Source organism: Leptopilina boulardi, unplaced genomic scaffold (genome assembly GCF_019393585.1).
Source record: "Leptopilina boulardi isolate dan_hultmark-lab unplaced genomic scaffold, ZJU_Lbou_2.1 LbouV2_137, whole genome shotgun sequence".
In the NCBI taxonomy this organism is placed as follows: Eukaryota; Metazoa; Arthropoda; class Insecta; order Hymenoptera; family Figitidae; genus Leptopilina; species Leptopilina boulardi.
In genome coordinates this window covers 2,536,775-2,560,426 of record NW_026137682.1, presented here as the reverse complement: position 1 = coordinate 2,560,426, position 23,652 = coordinate 2,536,775, and the positions used below count along the sequence as shown (strand labels likewise).

General features: G+C 24.8%; 2 protein-coding genes across 2 annotated transcripts in view; one reads left to right on the top strand and one right to left on the bottom strand.

Moving 5' to 3' along the window:
• The window catches only part of LOC127291428 (putative metabolite transport protein HI_1104), a 37,662-nt gene extending 23,399 nt beyond the window's left edge, over positions 1-14,263 (top strand). Inside the window, exons 2-10 of the mRNA XM_051320558.1 lie at positions 2,982-3,093; positions 3,519-3,642; positions 5,082-5,234; positions 5,906-6,016; positions 11,128-11,290; positions 12,638-12,836; positions 13,039-13,317; positions 13,654-13,851; positions 14,055-14,263. Of these exons, the coding sequence (XP_051176515.1) occupies positions 2,988-3,093; positions 3,519-3,642; positions 5,082-5,234; positions 5,906-6,016; positions 11,128-11,290; positions 12,638-12,836; positions 13,039-13,317; positions 13,654-13,851; positions 14,055-14,239 (1,518 nt within the window). The 5' untranslated portion in view covers positions 2,982-2,987 and the 3' untranslated portion in view covers positions 14,240-14,263. The remainder of the gene's footprint in view (positions 1-2,981; positions 3,094-3,518; positions 3,643-5,081; positions 5,235-5,905; positions 6,017-11,127; positions 11,291-12,637; positions 12,837-13,038; positions 13,318-13,653; positions 13,852-14,054) is intronic.
• Positions 14,264-16,782: 2,519 nt separating this feature from the next.
• Positions 16,783-23,652, bottom strand: part of LOC127291416 (uncharacterized) — a 53,021-nt gene continuing 46,151 nt past the window's right edge. The window contains exon 4 of the mRNA XM_051320546.1: positions 16,783-21,663. Coding sequence (XP_051176503.1) covers positions 19,497-21,663 — 2,167 coding nt within the window. The 3' untranslated portion in view covers positions 16,783-19,496. The remainder of the gene's footprint in view (positions 21,664-23,652) is intronic.

Genomic DNA, 23,652 nt, shown 5'->3' with positions numbered 1-23,652 from the left:
TAATTAGTCACAAGGTATGACACATTACAAATGAATAATTACAGAATTTGAGAACTGACAATTGACTTGATATCATTTATCAAATTATATAAACATTATTTATTTATTTACTTATTTGTTCTCCAATTTCAAATCCTTGAAAATTTGTTTATTGCATTTATGGTAAATTTGTATATAATTCCAAACAATAATTGATTATGCTGTTGATAAAAAATTGTTATAGAGCTTTAATTTAAATACATTATCACAGAAAATTAAAAGGCATTAAAATAAGCTGCAACGCTTATTATTTTAATCCAATTTTGCTTATTTTAATACCAAAATGGATTAAAATAAGCAAAATTGTATTAAAATAATAAGCGTTGCAGATTATTTTAATGCCTTTTAATTTTCTGTGATTGATAATACAAAAAAAAAAACATAATTTAACGTAATTTAAACGTTTTTTCTGGTGCCATTAGTTATAAAATAAATATTCTTTATAAAATCATATATCAGTCATAAATCAAAATTTTCAGTTCTCAGCTGTTATAATAAATATATATACATTTTCACTCACTTCGCAGTTATTATTAATTAACATGCCTTGCTATTGTAGTATTCGAGATATTTATGAAATGTGCATAGGTAAATCTCACATGAAATTGCCTATATATAATATGGTTTTATATTTTTATTCCTGTGAAATTTTTCATTATGGGAATTCCATTAGAGAGGATGAAAAAAACGATGCTTTATGGCAATAGGGAGAAAATGAAAAAAAAAGTCCAAAGAAAAATAAGATGTCTGCAGTGAGAAAATATTTTAAAGTCAATAACATGTTTATTCTGAGGAAAAATAGAATTTCGACCCTTATTTCGATTTTTGCTATAAAATAATTGTACTTTTACAATATTTTACTTTTTATTATTACCTAATTTTTAAATAACTACGAATTTTTTAAAACCACCATTTTTAAATTTGACTAAAATAATTTTTGAATAAAAATTCTTTTTTTTACACTATAGGACAATATTGATTTAACTCTTTGAGTACCAATTTTTTTTTTTTTTACAAAAAATTTTTCGATTAAAATTTATTTTATTTTAATAATTTTTATTATTTTTTTTTATTTTAATATTAGAATAATAACACCGTCCGACACAATTTTTGACCTACAAAAAAATTTCACATTTTCGGAAACTAGGACTCAAAAAAAAAATACCCGTGTCTGGCCGTTTTGCTAGATCAAGTCGTTTTTTGGTTTTTAGGGGTGACAACAACCCCTAAATGAAAAATGACAAGATATCTTTTAAAAATTATTAATATTTTATAAAACTTGGTATCTGGGGGTTTTCGGGGTCACTGATTATTAATCTGATGTCAGATTTTCAAAATTTAAAATGGCCGATCCAATATGACGATCAAATTTGTAAAAAGTTATTAATTTTTTATTTTATATCTGCCATTTTGAATTTTGAAAATTTAACATCAGATTCGTCATTAGCGACCCAAAAAACCCCTAGATACCAAGGATTAAAAAAAATTTAATAACTTTTTAAAATTTTGACCGCCATATTGAAGCCGTCATTTTGAATTTTGAAAATCTGACATCAGATTAATAATCAGCGACCCCAAAAACCCCCAGATACCAAGTTTTATAAAATATTAATAATTTTTAAAAGATATCTTGTCACTTTTTACTTAGGGGCTGTTTCACCCCTAAAAACCACAAACGACTTGATCTAGCAAAACAGCCAGACACGAGTATTTTTTTTTGGGTCCTAGTTTCCGAAAATGTTGGATTTTTTTGTGTGTCAAAAAAAAAAAGTTGAATTTTATCGGACGGTGTAATATAATAATTCTTTTAAATAATGAAAAAAAAGTTTTCTCTTTCAATTAAAGAAAATCTTCAATCACTGTGGTAACTAATTGATTATATGAATTAATCTAATGAATCTATTATACATATGAAATAAAAAAAAAGGAAGTTGTAGACTAATCAATCTAGTTTTTTATTAAATTTATATACTTATTACTCGTGCGAAGGAAAAATTTTTTTTTTACAACATTTAGCAGCGACAAGAAATTATAACAATACTCGCAAATGAACATGATCGTTAAGATAAATGACTTTAATGTATATCGATGTGACAAGGTCTTTGCAAATTATTTTTTTTTCTTCTCACTTTTTTTTTTCATTCATTATCCTAGACAATATCTAAAAAGTAACAATTGCGGGCCGATTTCATATTTTAATTTGCAATATTTTTATTCCACGCAAAGCGGAAAAACCTTGAATGCAAAATTAGAATGGAGATGATGTTTTTAAGTCGGGGGTGTGTTTATTGGAAATAAAATGGGTTGTGGGGGGAGGGGAGAGAGAGAGAGAGAGAGAGAAAAAAGGTGTGTTTGCGGTATAAAGAAGGGAGTATAAACAAGATCCAATGTTCAGGATTCATGAATATTTAAAATAATGCAGTTTCATAACTGTAACTATCATATAGGTTGATATTTTTCATCTCCAATATTAGATTACATTCGAATATTATATATTCTCGATTCTGATATATTACGTGGGCATTTCCGCTTGACTTTTATTTTTTACATATATGTACATAAACATATAAATAATTAAATAATTAATTTATTGATATAATTATTAATAAATTTCTTCAAACAAATATTATTGTAATACACAATACAAATATGCAATATTAATTGAATTTATTGAAATATAATTATTATGTAAATAATCATATATTTTATTAAAAAAAAAAAAAAAAAAAAAAAAAAAAAAATGCATTATATTAATCGATTTTTATGATAAAAAGAATATGAAAGAAAAATTCTGAAGAAATTTTAAAAAATTGAAAGAATTTAAAGTTGAATTACATGATTCACATTTATTTAAATTTTAATTTTGAATTTCAATTTTTTTGATGTAGATAAATTTTCTATAAGTATGAAAAAGTTTTCTAAAAGTTTTTTTTTTTCAACAGGCAAAAATGTATAAAAGAGTGGCCGAAAGTTTAAGGTTTCTTTATAAACCTTATGCTTTAGCAATAGTTTCAATTGGATATGTTCTTGGAGAGTTGGGACACTATTTGATTGGTAAGTTAATGATTAAAATCTGAATAAAACAATTTATATTAATAAATATATATATATATATAAAATATTACACAATATAAATATACATTTATATATAAATAAAATAACTATATTAATTAAAAAAATATCTTTTAATAATAATTGTGGTGAATCATAATTTAAACAGTAAATTTTAAATTATCATTGATTTATAATGCAGAGAATCCAGTGAAACCATTAAAAAACAATTACCACTTCGTTTTATTATTATTAAAAAAAAATTCATTTGCATGAATTTAAAATCGAGAGAGAAAATTTTTTAAAACTAATTAATTTAATTGTTTCGAATTAAACAGAATTTTTATTACACATTTAAAAGAAAAAAGCAATTCATTTCAAAAATAAATAAAATTCTTCAACTATATAATAATAAATTAATTTTACAGGAGTTACTAGTAAAGCAACGGCAATAGATTTGCACTACGGTGATATTTCCTGTCAACTAAATTCAACGGATTTTTCTTTGGTCGATCTTCCGGTTCAATGTGAAGCAGCAAACAATTCGGAATAGTAAGTAACGTCCTTGAGGGAAAAAAAAAAACCAATGAAGTGGAAATTACTTTTTTCTGTTTTGTTTCACTTTATATAACTCATTGACGCAGACACGTAGATATTTAAAATTATCCTCTCTCATATGATGTTTCCTGTGACCTCACTTTGGACAAGTTCATTGTTAAGGAAAAAGAGAAAAAACAAAAAAAAAAAAAAAAATATCATGATTCAACATATATAATAATATAGGTTCAGTGAGGTGTAAAACATTGACTATATTCGAATATGAAAAAAAATATTGCAATCAACCGTATCTATTATATAAAATATTTTCCTATTATAAAGATTTTTACGAATAGGAAGAAGTATTCAATATGCGACTAAAAAAATTTAATTTAAGACGTTCAAGACAAATTGAAATTTATAAAAACGTCAGGTGAGACGAAATTTTCTTTTCAAGTATCAGAGAACAATGTTAATTAAGAGGAAAAAAATTATTCCATTTCAATAAAATAATTTACTACAAAATAATAATTTCAATTCATATATAAAAATTTTATATAAAAATATTTTAACAAACTTGATATTTTAAATTTTAGTTTTTCTACAAATAAATTTACACTACTTTAAACCTACATTGTATATACCTGTACTTTTAACTCACTTTAAACCTACTATTAACCTATTTCAAAACTAAATTAAACCTAATTTGACTCTGTGAAATAAAAGTTCGGTATCTACAAATTTTGTTAAAAATTTGTTTAAAAAAATAAATTCTGTTAAAGGCGAATTCGAAAAATGAAAATTCGTCTAAAAAATAATTACATATATAATAAAATTCTTTAAATTGAAAATTTAAACTTATCATTTTTTATGGAATACACAGAAAATTAAAAGGCATTAAAATAAGCTGCAACGCTTATTATTTTAATCCAATTTTGCTTATTTTAATACCAAAATGGATTAAAATAAGCAAAATTGGATTAAAATAATAAGTGTTGCAGCTTATTTTAATGCCTTTTAATTTTCTGTGTATTTAACAAACAAAAATTAATCTAACTTCTCCCTCGATTATTGAAATATTTTTTTTTTGAAATATTACTCGTAAAACTATCTAAAATCATTCTCAAAAAGAAAAATTTACCTTTGGTTAAAAGTTAGAAAATTTTTTTTAACTTTTAACCGAAGGTAAACTGAAAAAAAAATTTATTTGATTCAAATAATCGGTTACTTGACTGAGGGAATGATTTCAGTTTATTTTACGAGTAATATGCAACAAAAAAAAAAATATATAACTTTTATTTCTTTATTTATTGATTTAAATATAGAAAAAAGGTTAATTTTCATGAAAAAATTTTTGAATTTTCAAAACAATATTGACACAGTTTACAAATTTTAACTCACAATCAGCATAGTAATAATAAATTGAAATAAAACGTTTTAATAATACTTTTCAGCTGCGATTCATTGGAATTAAATGGTACGAAATATTGCGAGTGGAATTACAATGGACTCGGAATTGATTATCAAATACTTGCTGGTCCAAGTTTCATTGCAGTTTTCACAATTGCTGGCGTTATTCTTGGATTTGTAGCTGACAGATTTAACAGGCAAGAATTATTAAATGTGTTTTATTAATTTAGGAGATTAATAGTGAAAAAGAAAGGAGAAGTCTTACTCCATTATGCAATAAAACATTTTTTTTAATTAATTTCAAAATAAAAATTTCTCTAACCAGAGAAAATTACTTTTTTTCTATTATAGATATAAAACAAAACTTTCGTAAACCAATAATTAAATTTTCGTGTTGATTGACATTTAATTATTAAAACGCCTTTTGCAGACTATTAAACTTACATAAATGTATATATATAAACTTTAAATGGATTATTTTATATAAAATTCTTTTTGTCAAATTCATTCTATAATTATGACTAGAAAACAAATTTTTTTATTCAACAAATTGGTTTTCTTTTTCTATTTACTTTAATCAAAATTTTCTTTGATTATTAAAGAATATTATATTTAAGTGTTTTTTTTAAGTAAACAGGAATTTATTGAATAAAATAAAATCTCTTTCTAAAAGAATGAAAACTTTTTTTCAAATCAAGGAAATATTTTTTATTCTTATATCCGCACTCACATAACAGTAATCCTCTCAAAATAAGATTACATACCTTTATTCTGAAAGTTTCACACCTTATGTATAAGTTTCTTTTATTTCAAAGATGAGCTAAAATATTTTAATTAAATAAAAAAAAAAAAATTTTTATGATTTCAGAGTGAGAATGTTGTCAATTTGTACATTAGTATTTAGCATAGCAATTATTTTAATGGGAACAGTCAAAGAATATTGGCATCTCGTTGTACTTAGAATGATTCTAGCAGCTGGGTATGTATCCAAACTTTCTTTATCGATACAAGTGATATTTAAAAAAAAAAATTCAAAATATTTTTAATTTAATAAAACAAATTACCATTATGCGAAAAATTTTAAGATTTAATTAAGGAGGTTCATTCTAGATGCAGAAACTTATTTAAAAACAAGATCCAAAATTTTTGATTATTCAAAAATTTTGAAATTATAAATAAATAGGGTATTGAGCCATATTATATTATAATATGGCTCAAAATACTCTCATTATTTGTCAGCCTGTGAGACCTACCAATTTACAATAATTTATATACACACACACACACACTCACACGGGAAGGAAATTTTTTATAAATGTGATTTTTAATGTTAACATCACATTAATCGGTAGCAGTTAATACAAATATATTTTAATATGATTTGAACGAGATAAGATTAAAAAATGATCCAAAAGACATTTCACTTTAATTAATTTCACATTTCACTTCCTTTGAAATTCATATTTTTTGTTTTTTTTTAAAAAAAACCTCCGAGTAACAAGTTTAAAAAAATTTCAAAATCCTTTTCTTATTATCAGAAACAATAACATTTATATCTTTCTAGAGTTCAAATCGAAATCTTCGCTCGTCGAAAAATTTTCTTCGTATCTTGGCTGTAATTATTTCAGCCAGAAAAACAATTACACGGTGCCACAAAATTTTTTTTTTTTAATATACTTCTTATGAAACCTATTGGAGGTTGTAGGTCACAAAAAACTAAGAAGAATGGTGTATATAAAATTCTCCAAACACCCCTAAATTTTCATTTTAGAGCCAGAAAAAACCATTTTTACGTATGTTTATGCATAAAAACCTTTGTACCTTTCTTATTTCTGCACGGAAAAAAAGAAAAAGTAACTTTTACTACTTTAAAAGTAAAATTGGACCTGTCCGAAGTTTCTGCGCATCTCTGGCAACTTTTACTCCAAAAATAGTAAAATTTACTTCAGAAATAGTAAAAATTACTACAGAAACAGTAAAATTTACTACAGAAATAGTCAATTTTACTATTTTTGGAGTAAAAGTTGCCAGAGATGCGCAGAAACTTCGGACAGGTCCAATTTTACTTTTAAAGTAGTAAAAGTTACTTTATTCGTTTTTCCATTTTTCTCCGGGTGCACCGATTTTAAAATTTTTTTTTCATTTAGAAGCTGAGAAACAGAGCTTTTTAGCCTATATTCGATATTTTTGTTTAAATTAATATTTATAAGAGAAAAATTACAAAAATGTTCAGATGTTGTCATTTTTCTCGCAATTTTTCAACTTTAACTGATGTTTTCATCGTTAATTTTAATTTTAACATTTTTTCACTTCTAGTGCTATTAAAACGTATTAAATTCTGCATCCAACGCGCCATATTTGAATAGATTTTATAAAAAATTAACTGAATTATTGTAGTTATTCTCTTTACAGGTCTTGTACAAGAAAAAACATTTAATATTTGTATACAAGAAAATGTACATGTTCTTCTACATATTCTTATGCAGGTTCATGTACATGTACTCACACATGAAACCGTTCATGTCCTTATACAATATCATTTGAAAAAAAACTTTTTTTAAAAAAAATTTGAAATTTTATTAATTGAGAACCATTAAAACTCTTTACTTATGTATGCTAAGAATTATTGCACAGCTGTAAAGTTGTAAGAAAACTACTGCGCAGTCTATAAGATTTTCAATTTTTATTAAACGAAGACATAAATGAACATGTACAAGAAGATAAATAAAAAATAAAAATTAGTAAAACCTTCATAACTTGGAGTATTTTTATCCAATCGTGTTCGTTTACAGTTCATTTGTAAAATTAATATTTGTTGAAAAAACTTATTGTTAGCATGACCAACATGAAATAAAAACTGTCAGAACTTGACAAATACTATACATAAACAATTAAGAATGAAAAAGAAAAGAAAACTGTAATGTTCTTGAATCAGCTACTAGACCTGTAATGAGAAAAACTACAAGTTAAATTTTTACAAAATCTATTCAAATAGGGCTCGTTGGATGTAGAATTTAATACGCTTTAATAGCGCTAGAAGTGAAAAAATGTTAAAATTAAAATTAACGATGAAAACATCAGTTAAAGTTGAAAAATTGCGAGAAAAATGACAACATCTGAAAATTTTTGTAATTTTTCTCTTATAAATATTAATTTAAACAAAAATATCGAATATGGGCTAAAAAGCTCTGTTTCTTAGCTTCAAAATGAAAAAAAAATTTTGAAATCGGTGCAGAAATAAGAAAGTTACAAAGGTTTTTATGCATAAACATAGGTACGTAAAAATGGTTTTCTGCCTCTAAAATGAAAATTTAGGGGTGTTTGGAGAATTTTATATACACCATTCTTCTTAGTTTTTTGTGACCTACAACCTCCAATAGGTTTCATCAGAAGTATATCTAAAAGAAAATTTTTGTAGCACCGTGTTATCGAAAGAGAATATCCAGTGATCAGTACAAAAAGTAATATAGGTATGAGTTTTTCTTTTGTTATTAGTTCAGCTTCCAAATTATTACTTGTTATTAGAAGTACAAAAGAGTATCATAAAAATCTTTAAGTAAACCAAATTCTGAAGCTCTTAGAATTACTTGATTAAAACGAATGATGAAGGGTGAATAACTTTCTTTAGCAATGAAACTATTCGTACCATATTCAAAATTTTCTTGCAATATTTTAAACTTATTTGTTTTGCCATACTTAGCTTCATATATATGTTAATGATGTGTTTAGTAGGTTCATGAAAGATACATGTTATATTCTGATGTTCTACCAATTATTTCAGACAATTTTCCTCTACATCGAGATAATAATCTTTGTCACGATTGTCGTATTTCTTAAACAATTTTTCCATATCAAAATTATTATGATATGACATATTATATAGATACGAAGAATTAATAATTATGACTGGTACCAAAGATGATTTAGCAAGTTCAGCAATTGTTGAAATTTCAGGAGCACTTCGAAAACTAATGTCAAAAATTATAGTGTAAAAATAACTTGTATAGGCAATGAATGCAATTAAAAGTGAGCCGAAAATTATTCTTTCTAACCAATTTTGGGGTTCATTCTCAGTACCCATTCCAATTATAATTTGACTGATATTCAAAGTCTGCCATTTGAATTTTAATAAAAATACCGTTATTCGTATTATTGCAACTAAACCAATAATATTGTTGCCACGATCATATTCCAAAATTCTGATGAAAGTTCGATTTCATTAGCAAGTTATGCATTTCGTGGAATAATAGCTTTTGCACTAATAAACTCTAGAATTCGCATATTAATACGATCACTAATATGAAGCACATTAATTTTGCTTTTGATCAGTATCTCTTGCTCTATTCCACATATTTCATTCACATAATAACCACAAATTACACCATCGCGTATTGTTATAATCTCCTCTCTGCAGTTTGGTTCTAAATCAGGTTCAAAATTCATCACTTGTCCCAAAATTTTAGTTAATTTCATTAATTTTTTGTATTCTTGTATGGATTTACCATTATTAGGTGCTGGAATGGATATGTCCAATTTAAATCTATTTAGATCCAACAATTTATTTGGAAACCATTGACTTTGAGCTGATATCTCCTGAGCAGAGTAATTATTGGTAAAAGGATTTATGTGACTAATAGTAGGTAATTTTTTGAAAGTTAGTTTGACAGTTATTTGGCGTTTATTATCGTACGTCAATAAAATATTATCCAAATATTTTTCATTCCACCATAAATGCAGAGTTCTGTTAATGTAATCATGTGTTGAAAAATTAGAGTTTACAACTAAACATCTTGGTTTTAATGGTCGATATAACAGTAAACCTTGCCTTACATGTAAGAATAAATAGAAATCAATTAGTTGTTTCATTAATCCACTGTAAAATAAACAGTGTAGTATGTCTAGATCGATTAAAAACCTTTAAGTATGGTTCTTCAATTTCGTTAAATAGTTCACTATATCACTGATGCTCAAAGATGGAAAATGTGAATTGACTGTTGTCATAAAAAAATTCATTATTGGATCCATATTTTCTTGTTCGTCGTCTAAAATAAACACTGTCTGATACAATTTTGATTCTTCTTTCAAATACTTTATCAATCCATCAAAATAATCATTCGTTGATGATATTCCTATAGGATTTCTTTCCAAAAAATGTAAAACACAAAAAATAGATTTCTAAACTTCATTTTTTGTACAACCATCTTATTCAAATGACAAAAGCAGACTGTTAATTTAAATGCTTTGAATGTAAGTTACTCCTATATTTGATAATATCAAAAAAAAATTATGATTGAATTATTTCAGTTTTAAGTATATTAGATATACTTTAATCAACGAAAAACTGAAGTAATTTTTATTCTGGGGTCATGCACATAATACGTCACGCAATTTTTGACCCCTTTCAACCCCCCTTAATTATCATTCTTAATAATAAATTTTAAAATTTTTCACAAAATGTTTCTTTTAGGGCACATGATTATCCCATAAAAATCATGAAATATAATTTTCATTTTAAAATTTTTTTACAATTTTTACATAAAATTTATAACTACCGAATTTTTGTTTGACAGAAGGGAATGATCGTGTAATGCGCAAGCGTTAATTACGATTAATCGAATTCTTATAAAACGCCAAATTTTCATTAGTCCGAAAATGCAAATGCCCGAACAAATCGAGAACAAACAATAGAGAGAAAGATTTTGGTACAATTTTTAAAATTTACAAATAAAAATTCTTACATTCAAAAATTCGAATCACTTAAAATTCTGTTAAATTAATATTCGGCTAAATTAAAATTCTTTTAAATAATAAATTGGGTAAAAAGAAATTCGGTTAAATAAAAAGTTTGCAAAATAAAAATTCAGTACCTAGAAATTTTGTTAAATTAAAATTCATTTAAAAAGAAATTCTGTTAAATGCTAATTTAAAAAATGAAAATTCGTCTAAATAATTATATCTAATAAAATTCTTTAAAATTAAAATTCTAACAAATGATTTTTATGGGACAATCATGCGCTTTTTTTAATGGTTACATCACACACAATTAAAAAAAACTTTTTTTGAACACTTTTCTGATTTTTTTTGTAATAGTGAAGCAGCATGTAATCCAATGGCCACTGGCCTCATCTCAGATTGGTTTAATGAGGAGCAGCGAGGCCTAGTTATGTCAATTTTTAATTGGGGCATTTATGGAGGATACGGAATCGCTTTTCCAGTTGGTCGATACGTACCACAAGCTAATGCCTGGAATTTAGTAAGAATTTTTTTTTCCAAAACTTCAAAATTTTCATTTTCTAGAAAATAAATTAAATTAGGGTCAGTTGGGGTAAATGTGGACAAAATCGCTATTTTTCACAAATTACGTAAGTTTCTTCCTTTAAAAGGTAATATTTGCGGGTTTATATTTTTTTAAGTTGTTATTTACGTTCCCAGGATTAATTTTATGCAGCAGAAAAAAATTTAGATAAGCTTTAAACGCATAAAACTGACTGTCCCCATTTACCCCAAAATTTAGAAAATTTCATAAAATTCGGGGTAAATGGGGACAGCATAGTTTCTAAGAAAGTTTTAAGAAAAAAGTTTCCTCAAATATATTACAGTATTAAGGGATGAAAAAACTTGAAAAAAATTTATAGTAGATATATAATAGTTGAACAAATTAAATTTTTTTTATTTTTTTTTAATTTCAGTTATTTGTCTTGCATTTGAAAAAATACTGAAACTGTTTGACTTTGATTTTCAAGTTTTTATGCATTGAGCAATAACTTTTTTATCTTGCTGCCAATTGTCAAGATAAAAGCTTGGAATTCCAAAAATATCCACATAAATTTTTTTTATGTCACTTTTTCAAAAATACGAAAATACGTTTTTTAACTAAAAATTTTTTGACACAGTAAATACAATTTTTTTGTCAAAATTGATTTTTTACATATTGATTTCTAAATTTTTTTCTACACTTTTAGGTGTATTTTGTGCAAGAATTTGCAATAAAATTGTCTGCCTAAGAAAAATTCAATTTTATTGGGAACTTTTTTATGATTGTAAATGCCTTATGGGTGGTAATAGGTATCTTCCTCTACTTGGATTTGGATCTCAATTTTTTTCTACACTTTTAGGTGTATTTTGTGATAGAATTTGCAATAAAATCGTCTGTCTAAGAAAAATTGAAATTTTTTTGTCCAAAAAACTGATTTCTCGCATTAAAACAAATTGATTAACTTATATAAAGTCTATATTTTACATAAAATCTATAAATTATATAATTTTTTAATTGTTGAAAAAAAAATTCTTTATAACAACTTGCGTCAAAAACTCGACTAAATCGCTGTCTTTTATGCACAGTGTGCTTAAAAGGAGGGGAAATCATACTTTTACGCACACTTTTCCCTTCCATAACAGCAATTTAGTCGAGTTTTTGACGCAAAATGTTATAAAAAATTATGTACTCTCTAAATTTGAATCAGCGATAAGTATACCACTGGTACCAATCAGCGGATATTGTATATATATAAAGTATAAAAAAATGGATGTATATAAAGTTTACATTTTACCAATATTTGTTAAATTGATTCATGAATTGAACACCTTGTTTATATTATAGGGATGGAGAGTCTGTTACTATGGTGCTGGGATCATTGGAGTGATTATAGCTTTTCTTACCGGTTTTACTATAAAAGAACCAGAGAGAACGACAATAGGAGAAGAAACAACAAATACAAAGAAAAAAGTTTCCATCTGGAAAGTCATTTTCCAACCACGCGTTGTTATTTTATGTCTTGCTGCTAGCATCAGGCATTGTGGTAAACAAATTTTTTTTCCTTTTGTTTTCAAATTATATCATTCACTTTTAAAAAACAATTTTTATTCTAAAAAAAACAGTATTGAAAATACATTTGATAATTTAGTTAAAAATTTGTTTTTAAATATAAAAAATTGTCATAAAATGAAAAAAAATATATAATCTTTAAATAATTTGTAAATATTTAAAAAAATTTTTTGCAGGTGGAATGTGCTTTGCATATAATTGCGATTTATACTATAGAGATTATTTTCCTGATTATGATCTTGGTTGGTGGTTATTTGCTGTGACAATTGTTATTGGAAGTATAGGTGTTGTAGTAGGTGGTGTTGTCAGTGATAAATTTGTGGCGAAAATGGGTATCAAATCAAGAGTGGCAGTTTTGGCAATAAGCCAATTAGTGGCAACACCTTTTGCTTTTGGTTCAGTTTATTTTGATCCACTTTGGGCTATGATTACACTTGGGATTTCTTATTTCTTTGGTGAGTTTATAAAAAGAATTTATATAGATTCTATACTTTTTCTCAAATATATATTTTTGTCATTATAAAACTTTTCTTTCTTAATAATCAATTATTATTACTACATATTTCACCACAGGTCATTGTAATTAATTATAAAATTTACTAAATATCGTTAATAATTTAAAATTTTTTTTGAAATATTAAATAATTATTTTAAAGAATATTTTAAATATCAAATTTTCCATTAAACTTTTTTAATTATTTTTTCCCTTCAATAAAATATTTTTTAATATTTTAAAAAAAATATTTCTATTTTTTTTAAATTAAAAACAAATTTATTATTTAATTTTTTAGCGGAAATGTGGTTTGGAATTCTCTTTGCAATCCTTGTGGAAATTGTACCCCTTAATGTAAGATCCACAACTGTTGGAATTTTTCTTTTTGTCATGAACAACATAGGAGGAAATTTGCCAATTTTAGTTGAACCAACGAGAATTGCTCTCGGATTTCGAGAAGCTCTTTATATTTTTTACGCTGGTTTTTATGGTATAAGTAAGTGCAAAAAAATGTCATTTTTACCTCATAACAAAAGATTTTCAAAGAATTTATACTAAGTAAAAAAAAGAACAGTTTCATTTTGTAGAATTTTTTTGATTTTTATATTTTAATTGAAAAAAAAAACAAATTTATCTAAAAAGATAATACATTTTTTTTAATATATATTTTAACTGTTTTTTTTTTTTTTTTTTATTCAGGCTCACTGATGTTTCTATTCACAATGTTTTTCATGGACGGTCCCGTGCAAAATGATAAAACAGTGGATTCAGCAGAATCAGGACACGATAACAGAACTTACATAGATGATGAGGGTAAAAATTCAACTTTAGAACTACCTCGATTACCTCCCAGAATACAAGATCCAGATCATTCAAGATTATAAATGAAAAAAAAAAAATGAGAAAAATTAACATATTTTTTATATAAAATCCAAAGAATATCTCTGTGATGTCAATAGAGACAAAGGAATCTGTTAATAAAGTTCTATGGCAAAAAGAGATACAAGAAGAAGAGGAGGAAGAAGAAAAAGAAGTACAAGAGGATTTGCAGCATCCCAAGAAGCTGGATCAAAATACCAGGGAAAAGATTTAAAAAATCTCTCTTGGTGTATTAAAACCTACAGTGTAGAAAGTTATTTTTAAAGTTGCAACTTCGAAAAAATCTCAATACAGAAAAATAGTACGCGCGCGTCTGTATTTAAAATTTAATTAACGATTTTCGTTACTTGAATATTAATTTTTAAGATATTAATATATTATTATAAATTTTTAAATTATTCTCTCTCATATAGAAATTTTTTCTCTTTTCTAAAAAAGTGAATTTTCACTCAACAATTTTTTTTTTTTAAAGATGAAAATTAAATTGAATCTTTCCCAATAAGTCAAAACGAAAAGACATTAATTTTCCTTTTTTTGCCTTGGTTGTTAATTCTCTTTAGAGCTGTTTTTTCATTAGTTATCTATAAAAGTATTATTATTCAAACAATTATAATTTCTAGAAATTAAAAATAGATTAAAAAAAAAAATATTACAAATAATTTTAAAAAAAAAATAAGTATACAAATTGTCAAACGTATGTATAAAAAAAATTTTTAGAAAACTTTAAAATTTATAACAAGTTTCAAATTGGAATTTTCAAAAATCATATTACAATTTTACAATTTTAGTAAAATATATATTTTATGACTATGTACTATATTTTTTATAAAATTTTTATCCAATTATTTTTCAGTATATAATATATTTCTAAAAAATAAATATTTTTATGACAAAATAAAGACTTAAAATAAATGAAATTCATGTATTTTTTATTTGAGAGTACTTCAAATATTCTAGTAAATAATTTTATCTTGAATAAGAAAAAAAAATTGTTAACAAATATTTTTCAAACATAATTATGTTTTATAATAAATAAATAAACAAATAAATAAAAATTTAATAAAAAAAAAAAAAATGATCCATTGAAAAGTTCATCGACAATTTATCGATTCGTTTAGATTTATATTTTCTCATTCATAAATTGGAAAAAAAAAGATAATACCGAAATTATCGTGAAAAACATGCCACAAATTTCATGTGGTTTGTTTACATCAATGCGCGATCATCACTTTAACCATTCGACAATTATTATCAGTCAGTGAAACCAATTTAAGTTAAAAACAAACTTTTGCATTTGGCTACATGCCAAAAACTTTAAACTTTTGCATTTCTAGTGCTTCGTATCTATACATGCGTTGTGAAATTTATCTTCTAATTTTCCAGGCTTAATGCCAAGTTCAAGTATTATACAAATAAACTATCATTATATATATATATATAGTATGTTAATTAAATTTTTTCAAATTCAAAAATTTAATCGCACATAAAATTATTATCAAAAAAAAAAAGTATCAATTTTGAAAAAAGGAGCAAAATAAAATTGCACTCGTTGAATCAACTCATTGAATATATGATAAAAAGTAACAGAACTATAAATAAATATATAATGTCAAGAAAAATAAAATGAGAAAAATGTCGTTTGATTGGTACATAATCAACTTTTGAAATTCGATTCCAAATTTTTTTTTAAATGCAATTATCCGCGATAAGGATTCAACGAAACGTCGTTTATAATATTAAAGAGACAGTTGTAAGTTTTGAAATAATATTTTATTATGAAATTCGCATAAATTAATAATGATCAAGGCTGACATGTTGCCCTTACGAGAGTTATCACAAATCAGAAACTATAACGAAGACAGAAGAAAGAAAAAAATATTTCTATCGTATATTTAATTAATCAATTTCAGAAATCAAGTATATCGAATCTCAAAATTGAAACTTTTCATAAATTTTATTTTATACAAAATATAATATTCACATTTAAAAATAGAAATTATATATGAAAAAAAAAGATTTTTTCTTCTACTTTGTAAATAATAATTTTCTTTTTCAATTAAATCATCAAAAATTAATTTCTTTAAAAAAAGAATTCAATTTTTATTTTATTATTAAAAAATTCTTAATATAAAATTACCACATGAAAATTAAAATTTATTTAATAGAAGAAAAGAAAATAATTATAAATATAATTTCCAATTATTTTAAATGTGAATAATAATTATTTTTAGTAGATGTAAATATATTTTCAACTTTATCTGTTGATCGGTAAAATTTGAAATTTACTAAATGAGTATTCAGTAATTGTTTCTTTTTCGAAAATAAATAATTTTTCTATTTTCTACATTTTTTTTCTCTCTCTATTGCTAAAATAGTATTTCTAAATTAAAAAATAAAAAAATTCTCATTCTTGTATACAATAACAATATCGCATCAATAGAGAAATTTTTCCGATCACAGGACAAAATTTGTTCATTAAAAAATGTTACACAAAAAAAGAGTATATATTGATTTCGAAAAATCTTGAAAAATATGAAAGAGATCAATATAATAATTGCGATTTGCGTTTAGTGATGGTATATATATATATATTTCTTTTTAACATATTATTTAATATAAATAAACGTCAATCTTTGTAATGTACAAAATAGTATCAGAAAAAAAAAATATCGTGGCTATGCTTGCTGTGTTAAATATAAATCTATTTACAAAGAAAAAAAAATACTCTGCATTGTGCGAATCAATTGTATTTTTATAAATGGCTTCGTATTTAAAGGAATTTCGAACCTCTTCAAGAAAATTTCTATTTTTTAAAAAAATTTAATATTTTAATAATATTATAATTTTTGATAATATCTATATATTATCTATTCATAAAAATATTACATTTCCATTTAATATATTATATTGTTTACTATTTTTATCTCGCAAAAATTACATATATATATTTTTTTTTTTTATCATTCTTTTTACCATACACTAATTTTTTTGTTTTAGTTTTTTTTTTTTTTTCTTGAAGAGGTTAATGATAAAATACGTATACATATAACGGTAAATGCTCGTTTCAGGAAACATTGCTCTTGAGAAGAAGTTGATGAAAATGCAAAATATACAGCTTTTGACGAAATAATTACAGTGATAATGATTCCTTAAATTAATCTAATAATATAATACGAAGAAAATGTCTGGAACAGCCAAAGGTAGAAAAATGTTTTTTTTTTAAATTTATATATATATAATATATATCTAATGAAGTTAGCTTGTTATAAAGTCTTTTGGAAGTAGCGCTTAACAGATAAAGCTCTCATTCACTCTCATAATACCCTCGGCTTTATGGGGCTTTAATTCCCATAATTATTATTTTATTATTATTATATCACTCCTAATAACTATTATTCTTCACAAAAAAAAAAACAAAAAAAAAATCAAGTATTCATGCACTCTTCCTAGGCACCAACTCTCTATTTATGTAATATTTTTTTATAATAATTTATATGAATAGTTCTCTTTGTTGTCATTTTTGTCATTAATAATATACATTTACAAGTTAAGTTTTTATGGGATTTTTTTTATTTTTTTTATTTTTTAATTTTCATCAAAAGAAAAAAACTAATATTGCGCCATTTTCAATAAACAATCAATGAATTATTCTTAATTTTTTAATTTTCATTTGTTCAATTTTTAAATAAATATATATTATTTATTTTTAACATTCGAAGTAATTCGCTAAATGATATATATATATATATAATTTAATTTAAATAACTAAATTAATAAGTTTTTTATAAATTAAATTGAAAATAATGTTGAAATCGATTTTTTTTCGGAATATTTCTTGAATAATGGCCAAAGGGGAAAAAAAATAGATATATATTATAGAAACATCAGTTTCTTACTTGTCACAATTATATATAAATATTTTCAATTTCTAAGTTTATAGTTAATAAAGTTCGGTACTTATTCTAATAGTTCCTAAAGTTAAACAGTACTGTACAAAAATGTCATGGAAAAGTAAAATAACATGAGTTAATCCATATTATATCGTTTCAAATTGATATTTTAACTTCAAAATTTAATTTAAAAAAATATTGAAACTAAATTTTTTTTTTTTAGACAATCCCATTAAGATAATTATTAATTCAATTAATTTTTATTAAAATTTAATAAAATTATTTCAAAATAAATTATCAATAAATCATAATAGTAAAATATTTTCAAACTTTCATTAATTTTAGTTGACAATAAAAAAAAATTTTCTTGAAAAAAATTAATTATGATAATAGTCAATTTTAAAACGATATAATTTGAAGAAACTCATTATAACGAGATTCTGGCAGTCTTTTATAGTTCGAAAATTCGAGAAAACATTCGGGTTCATTAGAAAATCATTAAATTTCAATTCCTTTTTGCCTCGAATTTAATTGCTAGAATGTAATTTTTCTTTTCTCTCTCTTTCTCTCTCCCTCCTCTCTAAATTTGAATTAGTCCCAAACAAATGTAAATTCATTCAAAAATTTAATTTCAATTGAATAAATTTTAATAATTTTTAATGACATTTTAATTATTTTAAAATTAAAAGATTTTTTCTTTTTTTCATATAATGTGAATTAATTCAAAAATTTATTCAAATCATTGAAATTGAATAAAAACTTAATTTAATTGATTTCGTTTTATTTTAAATTAAAAATTTAAAAAAAAATTTAATTTATAGTCGAATTGGAACGTAAAAATATGCCCTTAATAAACATTATAGTTTATATTTTCCGTGTTTCGAATATTCATTAAGTTGAATTTTTATATCAAATCGAATTTTATAAAGTAGAATTTCTATTCAACCAAATTTTCATTTAAAAAGAATTTTTATTTAACTAAAATTTGTTGTAACAAATTATCTAGTTTAGTAAATTTTTATTTAATAGAATTTCCATTCAACAGAATTCAAATTTAGTAGAATTTTTTAAAAACAAAATTTCAATTTATCTAATTTTTAATATTCAATTTTTTTTTCAATTTAATTTCTTTAAGATGTTTTTAAGATTTCTATTTTGCAATTTTTTTTATTTTGATAAATAAAAATTCAGTAAACTGAAGAATCGGCATAGAAAATTCGATTAAATTCAGATTTTGATAAATAAAATTTGACTGAAATAAAAAAACAAAAAAAATCGACGTCGAATTTACAAAATAAATTTCTTTGAAAAAATTCCAAATATCAAAAGAAAGAGAAAGAGAGAGAGAGAGAAGGAAGAATTAAGAGCAGAATCAACATTCATCAGTCGAAGTACTCGAAATTTGAGTGCTGGCTCCACTGGAAAAGCTACTTCTACACGTCTCAACTGACAAAGCAGTTTCCGGTACCTGAACAAATTGAACTTTATCCTTTGGCCACTTGGTCTTTCCATAAACGCAATTCAATATATTATACTTGGACTCCATTTCAAACTGACTAAGATTTCCGCTGTGTCGCCTCTTAAGTACCTTTTTGGCCATTAAACTTCGATTATTTTTATACGAGAGTTCCTTTTTGAAGCAAAAGAATTTTCTCAATTCACGTTTAACACGTTTCGAACGATAGCCAAACAATAATGGACTAACAAATGTTGATAGTACAAGAAAACTAAGGACAAATGCATTTAAATTTTGTCGATCTAAATAATTTTCATCTGTTAAATTACCCATTATTAAAACAACAACATATGGTGTCCAACAAATTAATCCCATAACTATCACAAGTGCACTTATTCTAGCGGCTCGTGTCTCTTCTCGATATTTAAATATTGAACCATTACTAATTTTATATTTCAATGAATTAATGTAACTTGATGTACTACGAATACTTGAGATTCGATAAAGAGGAACTTTATATGGCGGTGTAATTGTGACAATTGGTGTATTTTGTGGAGTTGATAATAAATTTGCTGACGATGATTCAGTATTTGCTGAGGCGAGTGATATTTTTGAATTACATTTAACGGCAGATTTCATTCCATTTGATGTCACATTCAAATATCTCGAATTTTCAATTAAAATCTCATTATTGGTATTATTTGAAATAATTTTATTTGACATTTGATCGTTTGAAAATATATTATTGGAATTTGTTTGTGAATCAATTTTCTCGATTTCATTTTCATGATGATGATGATGATGAAAGGAATTCAAGACTTTGAGTTCTTTGTTGCTCATAAAAGAGATCATTTCCTCGTCACTGCTTTCCTCGCAAGAATCACTTATGCAGCTCAACTTTCTCTTGAGTATCATCTCCTCGTACATGAGATCATGGGATGATTTTCTCCTCTGTTCGGTAAGTTCGGGAAATTTACTCTTCAATAATTGTTCATCAATTGAATTCAATGATTTATCTTCCCTGTGTCCTAGGAATTTGGCCTTTAAACTGGCAATAGGAACTTTTGATGTTGTATTATTATCTTTGGTATCGACTTCAGCAAGCTGATGAGAATCAACATCCTGTGATCCAACGGTGAATATCACTGCTGCAAGTTGATGATTTTCATCTTGTATATTCGATGATAAATTAACGAGTTCTGAACTTTTGCTGCGGGTCATTATTTGACTAGGTTCACTATTCTCATCAATTGACGAGAGACTCGAAATTTTCGGTAATTTACGTATTTCCTCATTAATCTCATGTTTAATGGGACAATATTCTTCGCAAAAACTTCCCGATGAAAGAATTGGTCTTGAGCCAGTGCGTCTTGTTCTTTCGGAATTTTTTCTTGCCGCTGAATAAATCCTTATGTAAATCCAACAAACAGTGATAAATGGTATAAGATAGATGAATATACCAAATGTTATTGAATAAACAAGACCATAAGTGAAATTTGATTCGAATTCAATTTGATCAATAAGTGTTTTATCATAATCACGTGAGCTTTCCATGTAATTAATTTTCATTTCAGCTGTTGTTTTTTCTAATTCCTCGAGTGTTACATCAAAATCAATTTCAAAATTATTATCATCATCATCATCGGTTGTCGAAATTCCTGGAGATTCCGTTCGATCATCATCATAGTCTGTTAAATTAAGATAAACAGTGGAATTATCGAATGACGATTGAATGGGAAAATTTGAAATTTTAGTACAACTCTGCCAAATGCTACGTGGACTTGGATTGAATGCTGCGAGAGATGCAAATATCGTGGCAATTATCCAAACTGCTGCAATTAAGAGTCCACATTTTATTTTGTCGACACGACTCCGATAACGAAGTGGATCGACAACGGCGAAATATTGATCTATGGCAATGAAGAGAACTGTGAGAATTGATGATGTTGTCAATAGGGCTGTTCCACCTTCGGATATTACGCAGAGGCTTTGTGTGTATGATGACGTTGTATCGTTGAGAATGACAAGTACCCACAGTAAGACGCATGTCAATAAATTCGATGCCGTCAGGTTCATTACAAATCTGAAAAAAAGTAAATAAACATTTATTACTTCAAGAAATATATATTTCTAAATTATTAATTTAAAAAAAAAAATTTACCTAATCTTTCAATTTTCAAATATTTCGAATTCTTTTAATCTTCACAAAAAAAAACACAATTATTTTTCTCTCGGAAATTATCGCCACAGAAAAAAAAAAAAAATTGAATAAATTTTGATGATTCTTATGATTCATAAAATCATTATATTGGAATTTCTTCATTTCTTCTTTCAATTCTTGCTAATAAAATGTTGTCGGCTCTTTGTGAAATAAAGAAAATTACTATATATACAAGAAATGTTATTTGCTCTCTTTTTTGTCGTTTGGACCTTTCAAGTGCATACTCGACGACATTATGAAAATAACAATTAGTTCAGAGGCCATCACAAGAACGAGATCTCGTTTCCGCATTCGCAAAGAAGCCATTGCTAAGCGAAGCCCTGCCTCAAATTAGTTTCATTTTTTTTTATTCTACTATATAATTTTATATCTAAACGAATCGATAATTCAATATTTGAAATCACTAATAATATTATAAGAAAATAATTTTAATAAAAAATATATTTTAATTTATATAATAAACTTTCTTTTTATTTAAATCAATTTCAATATTTTCAAAAAAAAAAAAAAAAAAAAAAAAAAATATTAAAAAATAATAATTAAAATTAATTACATTTTAATGAAATAATTTTTTTTAATTGAAAAAAAATTATTTGACAAATGAGACGTCATATTCCTCGAAGGATTCTGTTATATGAAATAATAATAACCAGACAAAAAAAAAAGAATCACCGCGTTATTAATAATCAGTAATGTCGGCAATAAATCAACGGTGTTTTTTTGCACATTGCTTTGTTACTAATATTTCTGATAATTAATAGCTCGCGACTGTTAGGTAAAGTGGCAGAATGAATAAGCTGGGAAATACACACGAAGAACAAAGAAATTAATGTCGTTTATTAATTAATTGCTTTGAGAAGCTTAATCACCATTTTCCCTACGCACAAATGGAATGAAGAAGAAAAAACTTTTAACTTATTAGACCTGCTGAATGTGCAATTAAAACATGTTTGATTCTGTGGCCTTTTATAAAGAAGAGAGAATTTACTTTTGAACACGTGAAACTGATCGCGTGTCAAGTGATCAAGATCATCTTGTATACATATATAGAGATCGATATCAACTCTCACTATTATATTTCTTCCTGATGTAGTAAATTTTTTCACGATCAATTGCATTTGAACAAGATTATAATAATTTACGATATATAATATGAAAATTACTCTGTCTATTCGTGGATTTTTTTTTTATCAAAATTTTTCATCGTAACAATATATTGAAAATCCATTAATTTATCATTAATTAATTCTACGTAGGAATTCTTTTAGAAAAAAAAACTGGGCTCTGTATTTATTACACGGGCGGAGAATTTTGACGTCTTTTTTAATTAAAAATTCATTTTATAAGATTTTTATTTACTCTTTATTTTCTACATAAACATAAAATTAGAATAAACTGACAATAATTTCCAAACAATTAAATTTAAAAATTTTTCAAAACAAAATGCCACAGTATTGCCGATTGCTGAAATTTTGGAAATAGTTTTTAATAATTTAAATAATAATATTAATAATTTAAATAATTTTTTAAAATAATTTTCCCCAAATTTTACACCGGAATAATATCAAAACATAACCTCGATCATAGATATCCTCTGTTCAAAAATTGTTATAACAAATCTTGAACAGAGTACATCCATGATTGAGGTTATGTTTTGTTATTATTTAATATAAATAATAAGAGTAAATAATAATAATAATAAATAAATTTTTCGAATGAAGAAGGAATTTGATTGAATCAAATAAATACTTTTGATTGATTCAACAAAAATTTGGTTGTTACAAGAAAATTTTTTTCTGAGTGTAAAATTTCCGAAATTATAAGTAAAATATTATTTATTACAATATAGAG